At 40.9% G+C, this 26,237-nt stretch overlaps 1 protein-coding gene across 7 annotated transcripts in view; it reads right to left on the reverse strand.

Moving 5' to 3' along the window:
- rrbp1b (ribosome binding protein 1b) overlaps positions 1-26,237 on the reverse strand; it is a 105,892-nt gene that overhangs the window by 54,544 nt on the left and 25,111 nt on the right. For all 7 annotated transcript variants that reach the window (XM_080721966.1, XM_080721969.1, XM_080721971.1 and 4 more), the window contains exons 8-18: positions 25,416-25,568; positions 23,083-23,201; positions 21,033-21,186; positions 19,405-19,522; positions 13,988-14,145; positions 11,511-11,566; positions 10,210-10,296; positions 7,196-7,268; positions 5,430-5,467; positions 2,887-3,055; positions 1,925-2,062 (exon numbers count right to left, since the gene is read on the reverse strand). In XM_080721966.1, coding sequence (XP_080578092.1) covers positions 1,925-2,062; positions 2,887-3,055; positions 5,430-5,467; positions 7,196-7,268; positions 10,210-10,296; positions 11,511-11,566; positions 13,988-14,145; positions 19,405-19,522; positions 21,033-21,186; positions 23,083-23,201; positions 25,416-25,568 — 1,263 coding nt within the window. The remainder of the gene's footprint in view (positions 1-1,924; positions 2,063-2,886; positions 3,056-5,429; positions 5,468-7,195; positions 7,269-10,209; positions 10,297-11,510; positions 11,567-13,987; positions 14,146-19,404; positions 19,523-21,032; positions 21,187-23,082; positions 23,202-25,415; positions 25,569-26,237) is intronic.

Here is a 26,237-nt window from a genome sequence, read left to right on the forward strand (position 1 = left end):
CTCTGATTATAGCCTACTGTAGGCCTATGTTGTATGTTATAGGTCTACTGTCAAATGACACAGGGCGACCGTTGCTAGACCAGACATTACAGAAAGTTAATCTACATTAGACAATCAACCCCACCTGCATTGTATTTAAAAAAAGTTTTTTGAAAAAAAAAAAAAAGTTTTGAAAAAAAAGTTTTTTGAAAAAAAAGTTTTTTGAAAAAAAAAAAAGTTTTTTGAAAAAAAAAGTTTTTTGAAAAAAAAGTTTTTGAAAAAAGTTTTTTGAAAAAAAAGTTTTTGAAAAAAAAGTTTTTTGAAAAAAAAATAAAATAAAAAACGGGAATCCGTGTGACGTCACACGGATCAACTCTCAGAACAGCACTGTTCTGAGAACCCGTGGAAAGCTTTTCATCTCTGTCTTCCCAAAACCAGAGAAAGACACAATGGTCAGAAATAGGACTTTGTGAGGATAGAAGGTGCCAGTGGGACCCCAAAAAAAGGTTTTAAAATAGAAAAAGTGAAAATTCATGGTGTAGGTCCTTTAAGGCCAGTGTTAGACAGTAGAATGAACTAGAAGAGAAAATTTCTAAGAAATTTTAAGTGTGCCTGCAGCTCGCTAAGTCTGTGCAACCTTGTGTAGCGGTTGGTGTTAGCATTAGCGTTATTTCATTTGACGCAACCCGCGTGTCTGTATGACAAACGGTTCACGAGATCAAGGGTCACTTCCTGTTTGGTGAGGGGCACTTCCTGTTTGGCGAAATAGGCCCCAATTAAGAAAAAAACATTTTGAGAAAAAAAAATTTGAGAAAAAAAAATTGAGAAAAAAAAATTTTGAGAAAAAAAAATTTGAGAAAAAAACATTTTTGAGAAAAAAAAATTGAGAAAAAAAAATTTGAGAAAAAAAATTTTTTGAGAAAAAAAATTGAGAAAAAAAAATTGAGAAAAAAAAATTTTTGAGAAAAAAAATTGAGAAAAAAAAATTGAGAAAAAGAAATTTTGAGAAAAAAATGTTTTGAGAAAAAAAAATTTTGAGAAAAAAAATTTTGAGAAAAAAAAATTTGAGAAAAAAAAATTGAGAAAAATTTTTTTTGAGAAAAAACAATTGAGAAAAAAATTTTTTGAGAAAAATAAATTTTTGAGAAAAAAAAATTGAGAAAAAAAAATTTTGAGAAAAAAAATTTTTGAGAAAAAAAAAAATTTGAGAAAAAAAATTTGAGAAAAAAAAATTTGAGAAAAAAAAATTTGAGAAAAAAAAAATTTGAGGAAAAAAAAAAGATTTTGAGAAAAAAAGAAAAGGTATGACACCAGCCGCGAGTCTGTACGACAAACGGTTCATGAGTTATAGAGGCACTTCCTGTTTGGTGAAGGGCACTTCCTGTTATAGAGGGGGCGGGGCTTAATCAATTACAGCTCATCCCTATTGGTCGGAAAAAGACCAAGTTGTGTGTGCATTTTAAAGTTTAAATCACGTTGCTAGGCAAAAGTATGGCAGAGTTATGTGGCGCCAAAGTTTCTGGGTTTTTTTCGGAGTCCCCCATTCTAAGTCAATGGGGTTTTTGGGCGTCGTTTTTTGCGAATTACGTCCAATGGTAACGCGGATCGGAAAGAAAAGTAATAGCACACCATTCCCGGCCGAGCCGCACGTTTTGATGTATATATTGCGGCGGTGGCGTAAATTGTGCGGCAGTTATTACGGCTCCAAATTTGTGGCGTGATCATTAAGTATGGCGGATTACAATAAGTGTTTGCCATTGCGTTGCATGGCAGGCACACTTAATAAACTTACACTGTTTTGTTAGGGTTAGTGTCAGAAGAATGTTCTGTTAGGCTAATGTTAGACTGTAGAATGAATAAACTTACACTGTTCTGTTAGGGTTAGTGTCAGAAGAATGTTCTGTTAGGCTAATGCAAGACTGTAGAATGAATAAAGTAAACGTACACTGTTCTTGCTCTGCCTCTGCTCCTCCTCCTTCAGCTGTCTCACCTCCTCCTCCAGAGCAGAAACCTGTCTGTCTCTCTCCTTCAGCTCCTCTTGCAGGGCAGACACCTGTCTGTCTGCCTCTGTCTGCTCTGCCTCCTGCACAGACAACACTTTATACTTTACTTTACTGTCTGTCTGTCTGTCTGTCTGTCTGTCTGTCTGTCTGTCTGTCTGTCTGTCTGTCTGTCTGTCTGTCTGCCTCTGTCTCCTCCTGCACAGACAACATTTTACACTTTACTGTCTGTCTGTCTGTATGTCTGTCTGTCTGTCTGTCTGTCTGTCTGTCTGTCTGTCTGTCTGTCTGTCTGTCTGTCTGTCTGTCTGTCTGTCTGTCTGCCTCTGTCTCCTTCTGAACAGACAACATTTTACAATGTCACCATCCCACCTTCACTTTACAATGTGTCTGTCTCCTCCTGCACAGACAACACTCTACATTTTACACTGTAGGCCTTTAGCAGAAGCTCTTAACCAGAGTGAATTACAAGAAGTGTGAGATAGGAATAATCAGTCCAACTCTAGTCGTGTTCGGCCCTGTAGTGAAAATGGGCTTAACTCTGGTCAACTCGTAAGCCCTTTGCACACAGGCGCGCTTATCCGCATGGATAAAACGGACAATTACATTTTTTTAAAAGAAAACAATGATTCTCTACGACCTCATGCACACCGGATCCGAATTAGCGTGCGATGAGTGGCTGCGGCCGTGCGTTTTTTTCTCGATTGAACCCAGTTCGATTTGTGCGTCTTGTCGCATGCGGTAAAAAACTCATCACTCCTTTTATGACTCCTTTTGGGATCCGCAGCGCCGATTCTGCACAGCATTGCACACCAAATCCAATGTGTTTTATTCATGCAGCAAACGAAAAAAAAACGCAACTGTCCTGTGTGCAAAGGGCTTAAGTCAGTCTGTGTGTCTCTGTTACCTGTCCCTCCGACACAGTCTGTCCCTCTGCAGCGTCCAGCTGTGAGGGGGCTTCTTCTCCAGCTGCGTCCAGCTGTGAGGGGGCTTCTTCTCCAGCTGTGTCCAGCTGTGTCTTCAGAGCCTCCAGCTGCTCTGTGAGGGAGGAGATGAGAAGATCCTTCTCCTGCACACTGGAGCAAACAACAAGCACAACCCTCTCAATATCCATCTGCTACTGTCTTATAGAACACCTCAATATCCATCTGCTACTGTCTTATAGAACACCTTGATATCCATCTGCTACTGTCTTATAGAACACCTACATATCCATCTGCTACTGTCTTATAGAACACCTCCATATCCATCTGCTACTGTCTTATAGAACACCTCAATATCCATCTGCTACTGTCTTATAGAACACCTCAATATCCATCTGCTACTGTCTTATAGAACACCTCCATATCCATCTGCTACTGTCTTATAGAACACCTCCATATCCATCTGCTACTGTCTTATAGAACACCTCCATATCCATCTGCTACTGTCTTATAGAACACCTACATATCCATCTGCTACTGTCTTATAGAACACCTCCATATCCATCTGCTACTGTCTTATAGAACACCTCAATATCCATCTGCTATTGTCTTATAGAACACCTCGATATCCATCTGCTACTGTCTTATAGAACACCTCCATATCCATCTGCTACTGTCTTATAGAACACCTCCATATCCATCTGCTACTGTCTTATAGAACACCTCCATATCCATCTGCTACTGTCTTATAGAACACCTCAATATCCATCTGCTATTGTCTTATAGAACACCTCGATATCCATCTGCTACTGTCTTAAAAATAACTACAAATGCAAAATGTTACAAAATGGTCACTTTAACAAGGTATTATAATTATATTCGCCACACTTTTATTCTCCCCATCTTGACAGAATGGTATATTCCCAGGTTCCACAGGTCAGCTGCACAGGTGCAATGCATTATTGTTAATTGTGGCACGTTTACTAACATGCCAAGTTCAGCTGCACTTGAACAACCGTTCCAGGCTGCCATATCCAGCCCAAGAAACCAGAGAAACAGAAGAAAAAATAAAATATACTTCTTAAAATAAATGTATCATGGCTGTTGCTAAGGTATGGCAACATGACTGGTGTCTTGCATGCGCTCGAAGGCGCGCGTGCAAGACACCAGTCATGTTGCCATACCTTAGCAACAAGACACCAGTCATGTTGCCATACCTTAGCTTTTTCTGAACTGACACCACTGACAGTGAATATACAATATATACCAGTGTCTTGTGTATTTCTCAGTAGTGGACAGTACAGTAACTAAGTACATTTACTACTACTCTGTCCACCACTGTATTTCTGTCTATAGATGTAATCTCATTACCGAGCAGTCCCAGAGTAAATGCCAGTGGTTAGTATTCTGACTACCACACAGTCCCCAGCATTTTGCGTCTTCTCCCGCAGAATGTGCGTTCTGCTTTGGAGTAATAAAACACCTAATTAGACATTAACAATCCAAGTCCCCTCCATTACAGAGAGTTGCTGCTGTGAATCAATACAAATGTGCCATTCCTCATTTGAACTTGAAGGAATTACCTTTGTTTTCCCACTTATTTTTCCACATGTTCAATTTAATTAGGTTTATTTGTCTTAAAGCTCTTAGACAGTCTGAAATAATGCCTCTATTTAATTCTGATGAATGAATAGGCTATGACTTCTTTCAACACAGGATCCTCCAATTTAAATGGGTATTGTTTTTACTAGTTTGATCCAAATAATGGCATGGTTGCAGACATCTATAGAAGTCTTGTTCTAAATCAAAAAAAAATCTTTCAGCGTCTGGAAATCTATCAGTTGTCCCTTTTAATGAATTTGGGCAAATCATTATTGCCTAGTATCGCCTCAATTGGGGGATCCTTAATCAATGACACTTCAATATCTGGCATGGTACTCTTAGTAAGACATGGTCTCATTGGTTAGACATGGTACCATTGGTTAGACATGGTACCATTGGTTAGACATGGTACCATTGGTTAGACATGGTACCATTGGTTAGACATGTTGATCAACTTTGATCCAAACAGTCTTAGTGTTTGAGACGCGGTGCAGCCAAACACCTTTAATCTCAATGAGTTGTAAAGTCTTCATTAAACACCTTTAATCTCTATGAGTTGTAAAGTCTTCATTAAACACCTTTAATCTCTATGACTTCATTAAAGCTGACTCTGTTTTTATTTACCATGCCAGATGAATCTAAGAACATTATCCCACTGATTAATAACATTTCAATGAAATAGATTTTCCATTCCTTTATTTAAAAAGCAGTATCAAACATAGCATGGTGCCATGGCATTAAAATAGCATATCTCACAAAAGATTGTAGATCTGCTCTTTTTGGGCAACACTGTTGCACTCCAAAATTCTTGACATTGCTTGCTTGAGTGGGTCAGACTAATCGATTAGTTCCACTCCAATAGAGATTTCTTTCATTAAAAACACCTCAAATCAAGCGCTACAATCAGTGTTTTACACCCGCCTACCTGCTCTGTAGAAGCTCCAGTTCAGCCGTGGTTGGAGTCTGCAACACAAAAGCATGATCACAAAACAGGTTGGTCAGATCTGATAGTCCAGGGTTTCTCAACCTTTTTTCTGCATGGGCACACTTTTCACGTCCCAAGAATAAACCACCAACATAAAACGGGGGTGTAAATATCGTCACTGTCAGGAAGAAACCTCGTATCTCCAAGTTTCAGATTTGTAAGTTTCTTCGCAAAGTAAAGCCCTGCTTCATCATACAAGGCTGTCGCACAACAGTAACGAAAACAGCAGATCTACAAACACATAACGCCTCGCACCGCGAGGTGTTGTGTGCTTGTAGATCGGCTGTTTTCACTAGTTTAAATCATTTTTAAAATGATAAATGCAATACTGGCTTTCAAGCAGTTTCATGGGGCACACTTGGCCCTTCTCAGGGGCTCACCAAAGGTCCCCAGGACCAGTGGTTGAGAAACAATTGGAATATGTCTACTGTATGGTGTCCATGTTGCCATAATTTACTAATTGTTTTACAAAAGTACAAAAACCACAGGTTTGATGGTTGGATGGAGTTACGACCCGCATTATTAAGCAAGAGTAAAGAAATATGTCTTGAGCTGTGCTTTAAAGCTATCCACAGAGGCTGCCTCTCTTAGGTGTAGTGGGAGTTTATTCCAAGCTGTCGGTCCGTAGAAGCAGAAAGCTGCTTCACCATGTTTTTTACATGTCATTGTTGGCGCCTCGAGTAGGTCTGCACTAGAGGACCTGAGTGGGCGGTTTGGAACGTATCTATGCAGGCAGTCATAGAGGTACGAAGGTGCCAGACCATTTAGAGCTTTATAAACAAGTAAATTAATTTTAAAATCAATCCTAAAAACGTGTAGCGACGCTAAGACTGGAGTAATATGTTCTCTTATCTTAGTTTTAGTTAAAACTCTGGCTGCAGCATTTTGAACAAGTTGTAGTCTGTCAGTAGTTATCTTTGGCAGACCAGAGAGAAGTGCGTTGCAGTAATCAAGCCGAGAGAAAACAAAAGCGTGGATCAGCGTTTTTGCATCGTCCAGCGACAGATAAGCTCTAATTCACAATTCAGCATCAATGATCACCCCCAGGTTCTTTACAGAGGTGTTACTTTCCTTAGCCAGGTTACCAAGTCTACTTATTATTGATTCTCTCTGCGCAGTAGAACCAATTTTGAGAACTTCTGTCTTGTCCTCATTTAGCTTGAGAAAGTTCTCACTCATCCAGCATTTTATGCTAGACACACACGTCAGCAATGGGTCTAGAGCACAGGGGTCATCTGGAGCTACCGAAAGGTACAGCTAGTACTAAGAAATATAGATCTACAAGCTCACAGTGCGCTGTGAGCTTGTAGATCTGCTATTTTGTAATAGTTAAAGCATAAAATAACAGTTAAAGTAGTGCTATTTTAGAAAGATCGTGAACATATGTGCATTGTGCAAGTCTTTGAATATGTTTGTAACGAGTCTTCTAAGGTTTTTGAAAAACGTATGTTTCTATGTCAGTGCTTCTCAAACCTTTTCATGTCAAGGACCCTAGAATGACATGTACCCTCATCTCAATATATTATTTATCAGGGATTACCAGAAGAAAATATTTACTTACAAATGGCTTTAAAAGAGATATATTCAAAGCTTAGCAAAACATTCCCAATGTTTCAAAAATAGCAGATCCACAAGCTCGTATATCTGCTATTTATTTTTATTTTTATAGTAAAATGATGGTTGAAGTGATGTGAGGTCAATCTTACAGGGACGCCTGTCTGTTGTTGCTGTTGTTCCTCAACAGGGGGTGCTGTTGTTCCATCTTCTGCCTCCTCAACACTGTGGAGACAGTTCACACATAGTTTACACTGTGGAAACAGTTCACACATAGTTTACATATTTCTACCAACATGTTCTGCCAGTTCAGTCCCTGCTAGCTCACTCTGGATGTGGATGTGTAGGCCTACAGTAATGTGGAAGTCCCTGCCCAAGGCCTTAAAGGAGGGGAAATCCATACCTTCCTTTAAAACGGCACTGAAAAGCCACTTAGAGGAGGCTGCTACTGGACACTGGTAACAGTAAACAGTAAACAAGCCTGTTACCACATTGGGGTCCACCCTATGTTCCCCAGGTTCTATGTTCCCCAGGTTCTATGTTCCCCAGGTCCTATGTTCCCCAGGTTCTATGTTCCCCAGGTTCTATGTTCCCCAGGTCCTATGTTCCCCAGGTCCTATGTTCCCCATGGTTCTATGTTCCCCAGGTCCTATGTTCCCCAGGTCCTATGTTCCCCATGGTTCTATGTTCCCCAGGTTCTATGTTCCCCACTTCCCCCCCAAAAAGCTTCTATGTTCCCCACCCACCCTCCCCACAAAAAAGCTTCTATGTTCCCCACAAAAAAAAAAAAAAAAGTAAAGTACATGTTCCCAACTCAAATGCAGGAAATGGTGGGACATCTGGGCAGTGGGCACTAAGAACATGTGGGCAATCCTAATTTAGGTGCCCAGTTGCCCAGATGTCTCCACCCTTAAGTGCCTACTTGTCCAAATGCCCACATGTCCCTATTGCCCAGATGTCTCCACCCTTAAGTGCCTACTCGTCCAGATGCCCACATGTCCCTATTGCCCAGATGTCTCCACCCCTAAGTGCCCACTCGTCCAGATGCCCACGTGTCCCTATTGCCCAGATGTCCAGGCATCATGACTATGACTATCTGTCCAGTCATAACAAGTATGGTGTCCAGATGTCCCACTAGTATTCATAATTTACCCCCATTATTGTGTGTTTTGAGTTGATATTCATCATTAGAAATGAATGTTTCCTGCATTTTTGGATGTGTGGGGAACATAGACCCTTTTTTAAGTTGAGTGGGGAACATATAACCTTTTTTAAGTTGAGTGGGGAATATAGAACCTTTTTTTGTGGGGGTAAGTGGGGAACATAGAACCCTTTTTAAGTTGAGTGGGGAACATAGAACCTTTTTTAAGTTGAGTGGGGAACATAGAACCTTTTTTAAGTTGAGTGGGGAACATAGAACCTTTTTTAAGTTGAGAGGGGAACATAAAACCTTTTTTTGTGGGGGTAAGTGGGGAACATAGAAGGGACCTTTATTGAAACAAGCCATAGGCTTTTAGGGTGTATCCTTTTAGTAGACCTTGTACCAGTGCAGACCTGCCAACCTTGGGAAATTTTTTTGAGTACTACACATGCGCGGGCGCTCGCCCGCAGGACCCGCAGCGCCCGCAGGACCCGCGCCGCAAATTTTGAGGTTTTCCCCGCACAGCGCATTATTTTATTTTTTTTCACCTTTATGGGTGGGACCTTAGAGTTAGATTTAAGAAATCTCACACCAGAAATGTAGCACATTGCATGTCTTGACTTACATTAAATGGAGGCAAGCAGTTACCTTTTAAATAAAAATAACATTGGTCCGGAGAAAAAGTATTTACCAGGTAATACCCTAACTGCACTTGGTCAGAGTTAGTTATAGACTAGCACAACAGTCGATCACCAGTGACTTAAAAAAAAAACACATTTCTGTGCACTATTTGCATGAAGTTGAAAGTATTCAACTCATGTAGGTTTCTATAAAATAATGATAGAATAATCATTTTGGCCATTGTCAGACTGACTTTGTTTATATCCCTCTCCTATTTTATATGGATTGATAAGGGATTCAAACAAAGTCAGTCTGACAATGGCCAAATTAAATGATTATTTTACACTTCAATTTTGATAGAAACACATATGAAGCTTAATCTTTTTATAAAACATTTTCAAAACTTTTATTTTAGGGTCCGTTTTTCAAGAAAGTTGACCATAGCTCCTTTAAGTGCACATGAAATTAAGGGGTATTCAATAGAATATCGCTTATTAGGAACAGACCGCTTATACCACTTTCCCCCACAAGGTGTCAATGAAGACCCTTTCTTTTTTACCAAATAATGTTCTCAGGCTGCAAGGCAGTTCAGTTGCTCGCTCAGCTCTAGTCCATAGCGTAAGGAGTTCTCCTTCTGACACTATGGAACAGAGTTGGCCGCTCGAAACACATCAAAATATATATACGCCCCCATTTGTTTTCATCATTTTGGATTCTAAAGCCTTATTTACAGCCAGGGGTAAGATGCCGTGGGCTCGGCGAGCCCACGCTTATTTTGCTGCACGCACGCGCGCCTCATATGCATACACTAAACACTCTTGACAATAAAAACAGCGTTCTCGCATGTCATGAATTTAGAGGACCCACACTTCTAAAATCCATATCACACCACTGCTATTTATCCCCAATGTAAGCTTCTACGACCGGAGTCACGCAGCGAACAACACACGGGCGAACTTGCTTGACGGACGGTGGATAAGTCTTCTCCCATGGTGTTCAGTGTTCCAGCTGATCAGCTGTCGCAGCCATAGGTCGCAGCTGCATCCAATTTGAGGAGATTGTAGCAGGGAGGGGAGGGGCGAGCGGGCGGGCAGGCATTCTCTCACCAGCGCTCAGCAAGTTTTTTTTCTCTCTCTCTTTTTTTTGGGTTAATTGTTTTACCGCACCCATGACACGAAATTGCGTAGAGATCATTGGATAAAGCGTACCTGCGTACAGAGCCTTAAAATGCGTGCTAAATACGCAAAATGCGTACGGGTTGGCAGGTCTGCCAGTGAACTGTACGGTTATGAAACTGTACCTTTTCCTCTGCAAACTGACAATTAAGTCTTCAACCAATCAATCAATCAATCAATCAATTAACTAATCAATCAATCAATCCAGTAACAGTGCTAGTAAACCAACCTGGTAGATCTGCTCAGCTCCAGTTCACATCTCAGCTGTTTCAGCTCCTCCTGTAGAACACTCATCTGAATGTCCTTCACCTGCAGACTGCACACGCACGCACACACACACACACACACACACACACACACACACACACACACACACACACACACACACACACACACACACACACACACACACACACACACACACACACACACACACACACACACACACACACACACACACACACACACCCAGTCAGCAAGTCCTGGACAAATATCCACTACCCACACACCCTTCAAGGGTACAAGTAGCAACGTCTATAATAATACTAATAATAAGAAGAAGATGAAGAGATTGATTGCACTGTTAAGCTGCTTTTTTTGGCATCCCAGGTTGTTGGAAGCCTCTTACAACCAACCTACTGGTTGTACAGTACATGTCCTATAGACTCTTACAACCAACCTACTGTATGTACAGTACATGTCCTATAGACTCTAACAACCAACCTACTGTATGTTAGGGCATTAATGACTTGTGATTTTTGCAAGTCGACTCGACTCAGTAAAAAGTTGAGTTAAAGTCGAATTTATCGTTTGATGACGTGACGTCATCACATCACACACGCCCCCCCCCCCCCCCCCCAATTATGATTAACAGATAATTAACTTAATGTGAAACATTGTTTTCTCACTCAACAGTAAACAAACCAACATACAGTTTAAGTGTATAGAGGGTATCTGCACATTTCTAAAGTGACAATTTAAGGACTTTTTAATACCTCTAAAATGGCAAATTAAACATTGTCAAAATTGTCAAATATATAGAGGCAGAAATTGTGAAAATAGCAGATCTACATGCTCACAACGCCTCACAATGACTTTTTCGTTAATGCCCTACTGTATGTACAGTACAAAGATGAACACCAGTAGATTGCAGCCCAGCTCTGAGGAGTGGCTGGTATTTAATGACTACTTTGGTCATAAAGGCTTCCTCTAAACTAGAATCAAAGGCACAGAATGAAAAGTGACCTGTCTCCTGCTGTCAATATTAGTGAAACAACAGTCTGCAAATGATTTGAGGTGAATTCTCTTAAAGATGAAGATAACATCAATATTACTGAAACAACAGTCTGCAAATGATTTGAGGTGAATTCTCTTAAAGATGAAGATAACATCAATATTACTGAAACAACAGTCTGCAAATGATTTGAGGTGAATTCTCTTAAAGATGAAGATAACATCAATATTACTGAAACAACAGTCTGCAAATGATTTGAGGTGAATTCTCTTAAAGATCAAAGAAAACAATCCTACCAGTTCTTCAGCTCTTCCAGCTCAGACGACTGCTCCACCTGCTCCACCTGCTCCACCTGTTTGTTGACAAGACATCCAAGATGACTGATTTATTTCTGAAAGGTTCATTCCTGCGTGTCCAAGAGTTCACTTTCACTTTTTTACGGAGTTCCTACAGAACATTCTACTGTAGTAGTAGAACCTTACAGTAGTACTGTAGTACCTTACATTCTACTGTAGTAGTAGAACCTTACAGTAGTACTGTAGTACCTTACATTCTACTGTAGTAGTAGAACCTTACAGTAGTACTGTAGTACCTTACATTCTACTGCTTACATTCTACTGTAGTAGTAGAACCTTACAGTAGTACTGTAGTACCTTACATTCTACTGTAGTAGTAGAACCTTACAGTAGTACTGTAGTACCTTACATTCTACTGTAGTAGTAGAACCTTACAGTAGTACTGTAGTACCTTACATTCTACTGTAGTAGTAGAACCTTACAGTAGTACTGTAGTACCTTACATTCTACTGCTTACATTCTACTGTAGTAGTAGAACCTTACAGTAGTACTGTAGTACCTTACATTCTACTGCTTACATTCTACTGTAGTAGTAGAACCTTACAGTAGTACTGTAGTACCTTACATTCTACTGTAGTAGTAGAACCTTACAGTAGTACTGTAGTACCTTACATTCTACTGCTTACATTCTACTGTAGTAGTAGAACCTTACAGTAGTACTGTAGTACCTTACATTCTACTGCTTACATTCTACTGTAGTAGTAGAACCTTACAGTAGTACTGTAGTACCTTACATTCTACTGTAGTAGTAGAACCTTACAGTAGTACTGTAGTACCTTACATTCTACTGTAGTAGTAGAACCTTACAGTAGTACTGTAGTACCTTACATTCTACTGTAGTAGTAGAACCTTACAGTAGTACTGTAGTACCTTACATTCTACTGCTTACATTCTACTGTAGTAGTAGAACCTTACAGTAGTACTGTAGTACCTTACATTCTACTGCTTACATTCTACTGTAGTAGTAGAACCTTACAGTAGTACTGTAGTACCTTACATTCTACTGTAGTAGTAGAACCTTACAGTAGTACTGTAGTACCTTACATTCTACTGCTTACATTCTACTGTAGTAGTAGAACCTTACAGTAGTACTGTAGTACCTTACATTCTACTGCTTACATTCTACTGTAGTAGTAGAACCTTACAGTAGTACTGTAGTACCTTACATTCTACTGCTTACATTCTACTGTAGTAGTAGAACCTTACAGTAGTACTGTAGTACCTTACATTCTACTGTAGTAGTAGAACCTTACAGTAGTACTGTAGTACCTTACATTCTACTGCTTACATTCTACTGTAGTAGTAGAACCTTACAGTAGTACTGTAGTACCTTACATTCTACTGCTTACATTCTACTGTAGTAGTAGAACCTTACAGTAGTACTGTAGTACCTTACATTCTACTGTAGTAGTAGAACCTTACAGTAGTACTGTAGTACCTTACATTCTACTGCTTACATTCTACTGTAGTAGTTGTACCTACTGTATCTACTGTACCTACTGTAGTGGTTGTACCTTAGCCTGGAATCAGACTAATCTGCTGATGCAAAAACGAAATGCCCTTGGTGAATTTGGGTCTGGCCCCGCTCAATGTGAATCCATTTCCTCACCCAGAAGTTTTGGGTGACCAATCAGGGCCAGTATCGGTCTGCTCTAGGGCATTAACGACTTTTTGCAAGTCGACTCGACTCAGTAAAAAGTCAACTTTAAGGTTTGATGACGTCATCACATCACACCCCCCCCCCCCCCCTCCCCAGATGATTAACTTAATGTGCAACATTGTTTTCTCTCTCAACAGTGAACAAACCAACATAAAGTTTAAGTGTATAGAAGGTATCTAAACATTTCTAAAGTGACAATTTAAGGACTTTTTAATACCTCTAAAATGACAAATTAAACATTGTCAAAATTGTCCAATATTAGAGAAATTGTGAAAATAGCAGATCTACATGCTCACAACGCGGGGTGTTGTGAGCATGTAGATCTGGTATTTTCACAATAGAATGTTTTTTTTTTTCTTCTTTTTTTCAACTTCGACTTTCAACTTTCTCTGGTGGGAGTCGACTTGTGTAATGAAGTCGACAATGGAGTCGACTTGTCGACTTTTTCGTTAATGCCCTAGTCTGCTCTAACCAATTGTGTCCTCAGGCTTTTTTTATGGCCTCTTGGAAAAAAAGACATATAGATGTACAGACTCATATCTAAAAGACTTCCATATAGAAGTAGCAGCCTCATATCTAAAAGACTTCCATATAGAAGTACAGACTCATATCCACACAGTGATGAGTGTGGCTAGTAGCAGACTCATATAAAAAGACTTCCATATAGAAGTACAGACAGGTATGAGTGTGGCTACACCAGGCTAGGTGGAACTACTGTAGGGTTGTAGTGTTTTCTACTGTAGTTTGTAAATTGTACCTGGGGTTCAACTTCTGGTACGACCTCCGGTACGACCTCCGGTACGACCTCTGGTGCCGCCTCCTGTGCCTGGGTCTCCAGCAGCTCCTTGAGGGCCTGCAGTTCAGAGCAGCGCTCCTTCAGCAGCGCCTCGGTGGGGGCTACGGTCTCTGTCAGCTCTGAAACCACAAGGACAACACATCTATCATCATCTGTACTCTAACCCTAACCCTTCAGCAGGGCCTCGGTGGAGGCTACGGTCTCTGTTAGCGCTGAGGAGAGACCGTGAGGAGAGCATTCTGTCTGTTAAAGGACCTACACCATGAATTTTCACTTTTTCTATTTTAAAACCTTTTTTTGGGGTCCCACTGGCACCTTCTATCCTCACAAAGTCCTATTTCTGACCTTTGTGTCTTTCTCTGGTTTTGAGTCAAAGTTCAGAGTCAAAAAAAAAAAATTCAAAAAATTTTTTTTTTTCAAATTCTTTTTTTTCAAAACTTTTTTTTTCCAAAAAAATGCAATGCAGTCAAAAAAAAATAAAAAAAAAAATCATTTTTTTTTTTCAAAACTTCAAAAAAAAAATAACTTTTTTTTTCAAAAAACCTTTTTTTTTTCAAAAAAAAATTTTTTTTTTTAAACTTTTTTTTCAAAAAACTTTTTTTTTCCAAAAACCTTTTTTTTTTTCAAAAAACTTATTTTTTTTCTGGAAAAACCCCACTAGATGCGCCCCTGAGCAAACAGAGGCCGTTTTGGTATTGCATCTGGAGAGCCTCATTATAGTAGAGCTAGAACAAACAAAAAGAATGGTCAGAGTGTTTTTTGAGGGTTAAAACCTGTCTAAGACTCAATTTTGAGCATATATTTATACAAAAAAGATAGTTTTAAAAGCATGGTGTAGGCCCTTTAATAATATAATATTATTTGTACCCTAACCCTTCATCATCTGTACCCTAACCCTTCATCATCTGTACTCTAACCCTTCATCATCTGTACCCTAACCCTTCATCTGTACCCTAACCCTTCATCATCTGTACCCTAACCCTTCATCATCTGTACCCCAACCCTTCATCATCTGTACCCTAACCCTTCATCATCTGTACCCTAACCCTTCATCATCTGTACCCTAACCCTTCATCATCTGTACCTTAACCCTTCATCTGTACCCTAACCCTTCATCTGGGTCTCTGTCAGCTCTGAAACCACACGGACAACACATCTATCATCATCTGTACCCTAGCCCTAACCCTTCATCTGTACCCTAGCCCTAACCCTTCATATGTACCCTAACCCTTCATCTGTACCCTAACCCTTCATCTTTACCCTAACCCTTAATCTGTACCCTAACACTTCATCTGTACCCTAGCCCTAACCCTTCATCTGTACCCTAACCCTTCATCTGTACCCTAATCCTTCATCTGTACCCTAACCCTTCATCTGAACCCTAACCCTAACCCTTCAGCAGCGCCTCGGTGGAGGCTACGGTCTCTGTCAGCGCTGAGGAGGAAAACACATCTATCAAGATCTACAAGCTCACCGCCACCGCTAAGCTGACCACTGATGATGATGTTAAACCAAAGTGTACTGACCACTGATGATGATGTTAAACCAAAGTGTACTGACCACTGATGATGATGATAAACCAAAGTGTACTGACCACTGATGATAATGATGATAAACCAAAGTGTACTGACCACTGATGATGATGATAAACCAAAGTGTACTGACCACTGATGATAATGATGATAAACCAAAGTGTACTGACCACTGATGATGATGATGATAAACCAAAGTGTACTGACCACTGATGATGATGATAAACCAAAGTGTACTGACCACTGATGATGATGATGATGATGATGATGATGATAAACCAAAGTGTACTGACCACTGATGATGATGATGATGATGATAAACCAAAGTGTACTGACCACTGATGATGATGATAAACCAAAGTGTACTGACCACTGATGATGATGATGATGATGATAAACCAAAGTGTACTGACCACTGATGATGATGATAAACCAAAGTGTACTGACCACTGATGATGATAAACCAAAGTGTACTGACCACTGATGATGTTAAACCAAAGTGTACTGACCACTGATGATGATGATAAACCAAAGTGTACTGACCACTGATGATGATAAACCAAAGTGTACTGACCACTGATGATGATGATAAACCAAAGTGTACTGACCACTGATGATGATGATAAACCAAAGTGTACTGACCACTGATGATGATGATGATGATGATGATGATAAACCAAAGTGTACTGACCACTGATGATGAAGATGATGATGATGATGATAAACCAAAGTGTACTGACCACTGATGATGATGATGATGATGATGATGATGATGATGATGATGATAAACCAAAGTGTAACTGACCACTGATGATGATGATGATGATGTTAAACCAAAGTGTACTGACCACTGATGATGATGTTAAACCAAAGTGTACTGACCACTGATGATGATGTTAAACCAAAGTGTACTGACCACTGATGATGATAAACCAAAGTGTACTGACCACTGATGATATTAAACCAAAGTGTACTGACCACTGATGATGATAAACCAAAGTGTACTGACCACTGATGATGATGATAAACCAAAGTGTACTGACCACTGATGATGATAAACCAAAGTGTACTGACCACTGATGATGATGATAAACCAAAGTGTACTGACCACTGATGATGATGATGATGATGATGATGATGATAAACCAAAGTGTACTGACCACTGATGATGATGATGATGATGATGATGATAAACCAAAGTGTACTGACCACTGATGATGATGATGATGATGATAAACCAAAGTGTACTGACCACTGATGATGATGATGATAAACCAAAGTGTACTGACCACTGATGATGATGTTAAACCAAAGTGTACTGACCACTGATGATGATGTTAAACCAAAGTGTACTGACCACTGATGATGATGATGATGATGATGATGATGATAAACCAAAGTGTACTGACCACTGATGATGATAAACCAAAGTGTACTGACCACTGATGATGTTAAACCAAAGTGTACTGACCACTGATGATGATGATAAACCAAAGTGTACTGACCACTGATGATGATGATGATAAACCAAAGTGTACTGACCACTGATGATAATGATGATATTGATTGATTGATTGAATAATTTATTAGAAGTTTGCAATAGAAAAAAGTACAGTTTCATGACAGTACAAATCACTGGTACAAGGTCAACTAAAAGGAGATCCTAGAAAGCCGAGGCTTATTTCCACAGGAACCACACTTTAAGTATCTCATATAACATTGAAAGACAGACGGATAGAACATAGTACTTTATCTAGGATAATATCAGTTTCAAAAGCATAACATCAAATACAGAAGGCAGAATACAAAGAAAAGGGGGGGGGGGGAGCATGGGGGCTTAGTCTATTTACAAGTCACGGGTAGCTGCTGTCTGAAGGTGACTTTTCATACCAATTTTGAAGGAGGCTAGGGATTTGCTCTCCTTTAGGGCTTGTGGAAGGGCGTTCCACATGTTGATGGTATAGCAGGAGAACGAGTTAGCGCCTTGTTTAGTGTTAAATCTACGCTGATGATGATTAGTGGAGCTGCCTCTGGTGTTATGATCGTGAACATCCTTGACCTTTAAGAAGTAGTTTGTCAGGTACATGGGAATCTTGGAGGTGTAGTGTATCTTGTACACCAGGCCCATTGCAAGATGCTGTACTCTGTCAGCTACTTTGAGCCACCCCACGCTTTCGTGGTGATGCTCGGTAAGGTGGGTCAGAGGAGGGAGACCAAGCACAACCCTAATTAGTTTGTTTTGGGCTGTTTGGAGCTTTAGCTTTAAGGCAGCTGGGGCGTCGCGATACCAGACAAGGACTCCGTAATCAATGAGGGGCCCAATAAGAGCACCTCCTAGTGTCTTTCGGGATTTAATATTGATCAGTGGGGCAACTCTTTGCAAGAAGCGAATTCGTTGATTGACTTTATTGATTACCTTGGTGGTCATTTTTTCACTGGATAGGTTAGCCTCCAGGATGCAACCCAGGTAGCAGATGTGGTTTTTTCTTTCTATCACAGTGTCACCTACTTTAATTGTGAAGTTCTCAACTAGGCTAAGTTTCTGACTAGATCCAAAGAGGATACATTCAGTTTTGCCTAGGTGAATTGAGAGTCTGTTGTCATTGAGCCAGGTGCAGATCTTGTTAAGTTCACAGTTAAGGGCCTTTTCAACCTGCAAAATGTCTCTGCCTGAGACTAGGAGAGCCGAGTCATCCGCGAACAGAAACAGATTGCAGTCACAAGCAGATGACATGTCGTTTACGTATATTAAGAACAACAGTGGTCCTAGTATACTCCCTTGAGGTACTCCACAGTTTACTGGGAGGGGGGGGGACAGGGTTCCGTTGACTTCCACCATCTGTTCCCTCCCCACCAAGTAAGAGTGCATCCATCTCACTGCTGTGCTATCAAGACCAATAGCTTTGAGTTTTTCAATCAGAATAGAGTGATCGACGGTGTCAAATGCCTTCTGGAGGTCCAGCATGACCATGCCGCAATATTTGCCATCGTGAATTTCACGTTTGATGTAATCATTCAAATAGATGAGGCATGTATCTGTGGAATGGGACTCTCTGAAGCCAGACTGGAACTCGTAGATCAGTTTATTCTCTTCAAGATATTTAGCCACCTGTTCATAGACAATTTTTTCCATTACCTTAGAGATGGAACTAAACTAAAACTAAACCAAAGTGTACTGACCACTGATGATGATGATAAACCAAAGTGTACTGACCACTGATGATAATGATGATAAACCAAAGTGTACTGACCACTGATGATGATGATGATAAACCAAAGTGTACTGACCACTGATGATGATGATGATGATGATGATGATGATGATGATGATGATGATGATGATAAACCAAAGTGTACTGACCACTGATGATGATGATAAACCAAAGTGTACTGACCACTGATGATGTTAAACCAAAGTGTACTGACCACTGATGATTATAAACCAAAGTGTACTGACCACTGATGATGATGATAAACCAAAGTGTACTGACCACTGATGATGATGATAAACCAAAGTGTACTGACCACTGATGATGATGTTAAACCAAAGTGTACTGACCACTGATGATGATGATGATGATGATGATAAACCAAAGTGTACTGACCACTGATGATGATGTTAAACCAAAGTGTACTGACCACTGATGATGATGATGATAAACCAAAGTGTACTGACCACTGATGATGATGATAAACCAAAGTGTACTGACCACTGATGATGATGTTAAACCAAAGTGTACTGACCACTGATGATGATGATAAACCAAAGTGTACTGACCACTGATGATGATGTTAAACCAAAGTGTACTGACCACTGATGATGATGTTAAACCAAAGTGTACTGACCACTGATGAGGGCAGCGTCCTGCTGGCTCTTAGCCAGGTGCTCTTGGGCCTGAGCGAGCTGCTGGTTCAATTCCTCCACCCTCTGCTTCAGAGCCAGGTCACTGTCAGCCTGGCTGGCCTGGGGAGAGACGGACAGACAGACAGACAGACAGACAGACAGACAGACAGACAGACGGACAGACAGACGGTTAGATGGACGGACGGACACATCACACAGGTTATCGTTTTTTCAGTAATTCACCCTTTCCCTTTGTCACGTCCCGGCCGTTGCCCCGCCCCTCTTCACACCCATTGGTTGCTGTGTCTTGGGTTTCAGTAAAATGGAGCTGCTCAGTGGCAGTATAGTGACTGTTTTTAAATGTTTTTATTTCTCCAAACAAATATGTTTTGGCAAATTCAACATAAAAAAGGCGGAACCAGGGCAGGACAAGGCAGATAGAGCCTGCTGGTTGGTCAGTCAGGGACCAATCAGAAGGCCGACAAAGGGTGAATTATCTGCCGTTTATAAACACACTGTTGAGCTAAGATGCATGCGTTACTGACTTCTGAATCCTATTGGATCCAACAGGATTCAGAAGTCTTGTGAGATGAGATTTAAAACGTGACTGAATCTCAACAACAACCAAACCCTGAAGTACAATGTGGTTGCTACCCCAACAGAGTATGTTTATGGAGGGGAGATATGAGCCGAGAAATGGATTTAGGAGTTATGATGTTATTTGAGTTATGAGTAAAAAAAGGACCCCAATTGAAACAAGCACCAAAGCTTTAGTTGACTAGTTGTACCAGTGAACTGTAATGTCATGAAATAACTGTACCTTTTCCTATGGAAACTCTAATAAAGTCTTCAATCACTCGCTACTTTGCGCTATTTCTTTTTTTTAATACTTTGAACTAGTGTTGTAATAAAAGACAGTGAGAGGAATTATTTGTCGTGCGTTTTTGGTTCAGAAAACATGAGGTTGGGTCTGACCTGGACTTGTTCATATAATTATATCATATATAACCGTATGTTTCTGTGTATATAATTATATCATATATAACTGTATGTATGGTTCTGTGTATATAATTATATCATATATAACTGTATAGTTCTGTGTATATAATTATATTATATATAACTGTATGGTTCTGTGTATATAATTATATCATATATAATTGTATAGTTCTGTGTATATAATTATATTATATATAACTGTATGGTTCTGTGTATATAATGATATCATATATAACTGTATGGTTCTGTGTATATAATTATATCATAATAACTGTATGGTTCTGTGTATATAATTATACCATATATAACTGTATGGTTCTGTGTATATAATTATATCATATATAACTGTATGTATGGTTCTGTGTATATAATTATATCATATATAACTGTATAGTTCTATTCATATAATTATATCATATATAACTGTATGGTTCTGTGTATATAATTATATCATATATAACTGTATGTATGGTTCTGTGTATATAATTATATCATATATAACTGTATAGTTCTATTCATATAATTATATCATATATAACTGTATGGTTCTGTGTATATAATTATATCATATATAACTGTATGGTTCTGTGTATATAATTATATCATATATAACTGTATGAATGGTTCTGACCTGGACGTGTGCCAGCTGCTGTTCTGCGGCGGCCATCTTGGCTTCCAGAGTCTTCCTGAGGTCCTGGTCAGCTTGGAGGGTTTCAGTCCTTTCTGTCAGCTCTCTGCCCAGACGCACCACGTCCTGACGGAGCTTAGCCAGCTCTGCATTCTGTCTGTTAATACATGAAATACATATTAATATCACCACGTCCTGACGGAGCTTAGCCAGCTCTGCATTCTGTCTGTTAATACATGAAATACATATTAATATCACCACATCCTGACGGAGCTTAGCCAGCTCTGCATTCTGTCTGTTAATAATAATATACATAATAATATATTAATATCACACAGTCCTGACGGAGCTTAGCCAGCTCTGCATTCTGTCTGTTAATACATGAAATACATATTATTATCACCACGTCCTGACAGAGCTTAGCTAGATCTGCATTCTGTCTGTTAATACATGAAATACATATTAATATCTCTGCCAAGACGCACCACATCCTGACGGAGCTTAGCCAGCTCTGCATTCTGTCTGCAACATCATGATAATATTAACATTATAATACAACAACATGATAATAATGAACTCTGTGTGTTATGTTGTGATGAAGTGAAGAATGACCGAAAGCCTTCCAACCCAGATAACATTACTGAACATAATTGCGACCGTAGGTCACATTTACTACCAAAACCTCCACGGGCTGTCTGTGAGTGAGTCAGTGAGTGAGTCAGTGAGTCCGTCACACTTTTGCCCTGCTCATATCTCCACAACCGTTGCCCCCATCCATGCCAAATTTTGCACACACACTCCTTGACTGCCAAACTACAACCTCCAAGGACCCCCGGAGCCCAGGTCCCTGGGGGACCCCCAGATGTAAAAAATGACCAAATATGCTCACACGTCACACGTCACACTTTTTCCCTGCTTATATCTCCGCACCCGTTGACCCGATCCATGCCAGATTTTACACACACACTCCTTGCCTGCCAAACTACAACCTCCAAGGACCCCCAAAGCCCCAGGGACCTGACCCCCAGATGTAAAAAATGACCAAATGTGCAAAAATGACCAAATGACCACCCCAACGGGGCTGCTCACGGGGAATTCCCGGGGACCACCGACTCCTGGTGCTCCAGAACGGATGCAAAAGTGGTGGCGCCCCCAGTGGAGGACCCCCTGCCACTGCAGCGCACTGATAACACCAGTAAGACTCCCTAATCGGGAGATAAGCGACCGTAGGTCACTTATCTCCACAAATAGGGCAAAAATTTGTTTTTCCAAAAACATCCGGATCCATGTTGATGACATGAGTGTAGACATACTGTGTAGTGATTTCCGTGATTTGAGGGCCAAAACTGTAGGAGCAGTGGCCAAAAATGTGTTTTAAAAATCGGCCTGTAGGTGGCGCTAGAAGAGGGCCATGTGAGAAATGAGGGGTGGGGTGTCCGCGTTGCCTTGGCGGACGATTAGGTACCGGCCCCGGCTCTCCCGGACGCTCCTAGCCCGAGTTACGGCATTTTATGTGAGCTGCAGTGGCAGGGGGTCCTCCACTGGGGGCGCCACCACTTTTGCATCCGTTCTGGAGCACCAGGAGTGGGTGGTCCTTACTGAACATAATGATAACATTACTCAACATAATGATAACCTGAACTACACTCTGTTCAGGTGCCAACTTGTGCCTCACGCTCAAGCAGGCCACACATGGCCTACTGTACCTGTATGCTAGCAGGCCACACATGGCCTACTGTACCTGTATGTAAGCAGGCCACACATGGCCTACTGTACCTGTATGCTATCAGGCCACACATGGCCTACTGTACCTGTGTGCAATCAGAGCGCATCACGAGGTGTGCACTGCTGGCCTTGTTGGATGTTAATGAAGACATTACCAAGAACGCTCTTATATACCAAACTCTGCTGACATTATAGTGACAGAATACCTGCTAACCTGTTGACTAGTAGCCTGGTTCAGACACACAGACAGACAGACAGACAGACAGACAGACAGACAGACAGACAGACAGACAGACAGACAGACAGACAGACAGACAGACAAACTAACCTGCTCTCTTGTTGACTCGTAGCTTGGTTCAGAGCGTCTCTGAGGATGGAGTTCTCTTGCTGCAGTCTGGCCAGCTGGGCGTTGGGGCCGTTCTCTAGCTGCTCCTGGAGACTGGAGATCTGACACCACAAGACCACACCCATCGTTAACATGACCACACCCATCGTTAACACGACCACACCCATCGTTAAACACTAATTAAACATTTTAAACCCTATATCCTGTACTATCCTATTATATGGCACCAAGAGCCCTATACAAGGACCTCTACATCAAATCTCTTGTGCTCCACAAAGTGTTGAGTTGAATGTTGAATACCCAACTTGCAGGGGTCATCAATATGTCTGTTAAGTTCTCAACGGATGGGAAAATTTAGGCCCGAAAAACCGAAAGCCAGAGAGAGAGCGAGAATTTAAAAAAAGAAATATGGCCAGTAGGCAGCACCAGTGACTCAAATTCTAGCAGAGTGAGAGAACAGATGTGTAATAGTTGTGTTCAGTTGTTCATAAAATATGCTAAGTTAAATCCCAGGCGTTGTCATACATCTCTCATTCTCTCTCCCTCTCTCTCATGCAATACAAATCCAGTATCTACTGTAGAGTCTCAGCACCACGGCTGTAAACCCTTTAGTAATAGAAATGCACACAGCAGCAAGGGACACTTCATCAACCAGAAAGCATGGAAATGATAATATCTTCGGGTCGGGCGCCAGGCAGAATTTGAGAACTCTAATGTCCGTACACGGATGAGCGTGTTCGTGGCAAATGATTGATTTTAACCACAATGGCAAATTAGGAGTGCACTAGTACCAGTGGTTCTCAAATGTTTTATTTGCAAGGATAACTCTGTCAGCGTACAAATGAGAGTGTTCTGAGAGTGTTCTAAGGGGGGGGGGGGGGGGGAGAGTTCTGAGAGTGTTCCATCTCTTTATGTGTTTCTGATATTTCCGGTCATTTTGTATGTCTGTGGAAAAACTAAAATGTCTGCCACAAGCCAACATGGCGATGACCTCTGCCTTCCTTCTGTACGGGAGTGATGTCAGTGTGATGTCAGCGAGTTGTGACATCACTTCCTGTATGGGACGGCTACACGAAATGTGGATAACACTATATATGGAGATAGTCCAGTCCATCATGTCATATGGGACTACCGTCATAGACAGTAGCCAAAAGAGAAGGATACACAAGACTAAGAAATACAAAAAAAGAGAAGAATAAAAGAGAAAAAAAAGGAGGAGGAGGATAAAGATACCAAAAGGAGAGAGAAGAAAGGGTGGATGAGGTACAATGTGTCTCAGAAAAGAAAATGTAACAAGGAGGTGGCAACGTGCGGATAGATAAAGTTATTAGGCCTGGATCCAACTTTAAGTCGACGCACAGGATTCCAGAAGTGTAGCGCTTATTCGCTCTTGTATCAAACTGGTACTCGAAACGTTCTTAGAATTTAATATATATTTTCTAAAGTAAATATGGGGGCGGCTGTGAAAAAAAGAGAAGAATAAAAAAAGGAGGAGGAGGATAAAGATACCAAAAGGAGAGAGAAGAAAGGGTGGATGAGGTACAATGTGCGGTACAACGTTGTGCATTTGGACCTATACATGGAGAAATGGAGCGAACCTGTTTGGCCTAAACATGGAGATGTGGTACAGAATGACTCATATATGGGCATAAAAAGTATGTCATGTGACATCACTTCCTGTACAGACAGTCAGACAGACAGCCATTGACTCCGGCCTAACAATGGCTACTGTCTATGACGGTAGTCCCATATGACATGATGGACTGGACTATCTCCATATTTAGTGTTCTCCACATCTCCATGTTTAGGCCCTATCGCTCACACCCTAGGTGGGGTTGGCGATAAGGCCTTTCTGTGTGGAGTTTGCATGTTCTCCCCGTGTCTCCTAGGGTTGATACCCTCACAAAAACATGAACAAACTCCCCCCAGAATGACAACTAGAATCGTCAGAGAAACGCTGTGGTTGGCCAGATGGTCAAGAATTGGCGCGACCTCGCCCTATTAGGGCGAGGTCGCATGTCACCCTGAGGTCGCATTCCACCCTCAGGTGTCTTACTAGTATATACATATTAGACTCTGGATAATACCAGGTGGTCTTAGTAGGTTACTATTAATAATATCTAACCTTCATATTAAGCGTCTGGCTGAGGACCAGGTGCTCCTGGTAAGAAGCCTGCATGCGGTCTTGTAGATCAGTGTTCTCCTGGGTTAGGTTAGGGTTAGGGTTAGGTTTAGGGTTAGGTTTAGGGTTAGGTTTAGGGTTAGGGTTAGGGTTAGGTTTAGGTTTAGGGTTAGGGTCTTGGTAATAAACTAACCTTCATATTAAGCGTCTGACTGAGGACCAGGTGTTCCTGGTAGGTAGCCTGCATGCGGTCTTGTAGATCGCTGTTCTCCTGGGTTCGTGAGCTCAGCTCGGCGTTCAGGCGAGACTCCAGTTCAGCCATCTTGGATTTCTCTGCTCCCAGTTCCTGTAGGAGGAGTCAGTGTGATGTCATCAGTGTGATGTCACCACTAGGACTAGACAGTTCCTATAGGAGGCGTCAGTGTGATGTCATCACTAGGACTAGACAGTTACACCACATACTGTGACTTACTGTAGTGTGTTGTCACCTGCACAACACACTACTAAACTCAGCACAAAAAGAAAGGAAACTTAAATTTGGTCCATCTCCCCTTTAATAATACCAATTTGTATTGTCTTTTATATAATTTTCATCGTTGATTCGTCACCTTTACAACAAGCTACAGCTTGTAAGCATGGGGCATTCGTGGAATGAGCACCATAGCCAAACGTGTGGGTAGCGCCGACCCAAAATCTGCCAACATTCGGTCCATTATATTTCCCCTTTAATTATGCCAAATGGTATTGTGTTTGATATCATTGTTATCGTTGATTTGTCCCCTTTACAACAAGGTACAGCTTGTAAGGATCTGGCATTCATGTGTAGCGCCCCTCCAAAAATGGTCAATATGGCCTGGCAGGCCTGCAATACTGTTCTTTTGGTGTTTACCTTTGTGGCTTGGTTCATTGAATGCACTTTCCCACAGTAATAAGGAAAAGAAAAAACAACACATATTGGACACTTTGTTAATGTTAAGCTCAGTGTCAGGGAAGCCCACAACAAGAGTAAATGCCA

Source organism: Nannobrachium achirus (genome assembly GCF_963921795.1).
Source record: "Nannobrachium achirus genome assembly, chromosome: 3".
Taxonomy (NCBI): Eukaryota; Metazoa; Chordata; class Actinopteri; order Myctophiformes; family Myctophidae; genus Nannobrachium; species Nannobrachium achirus.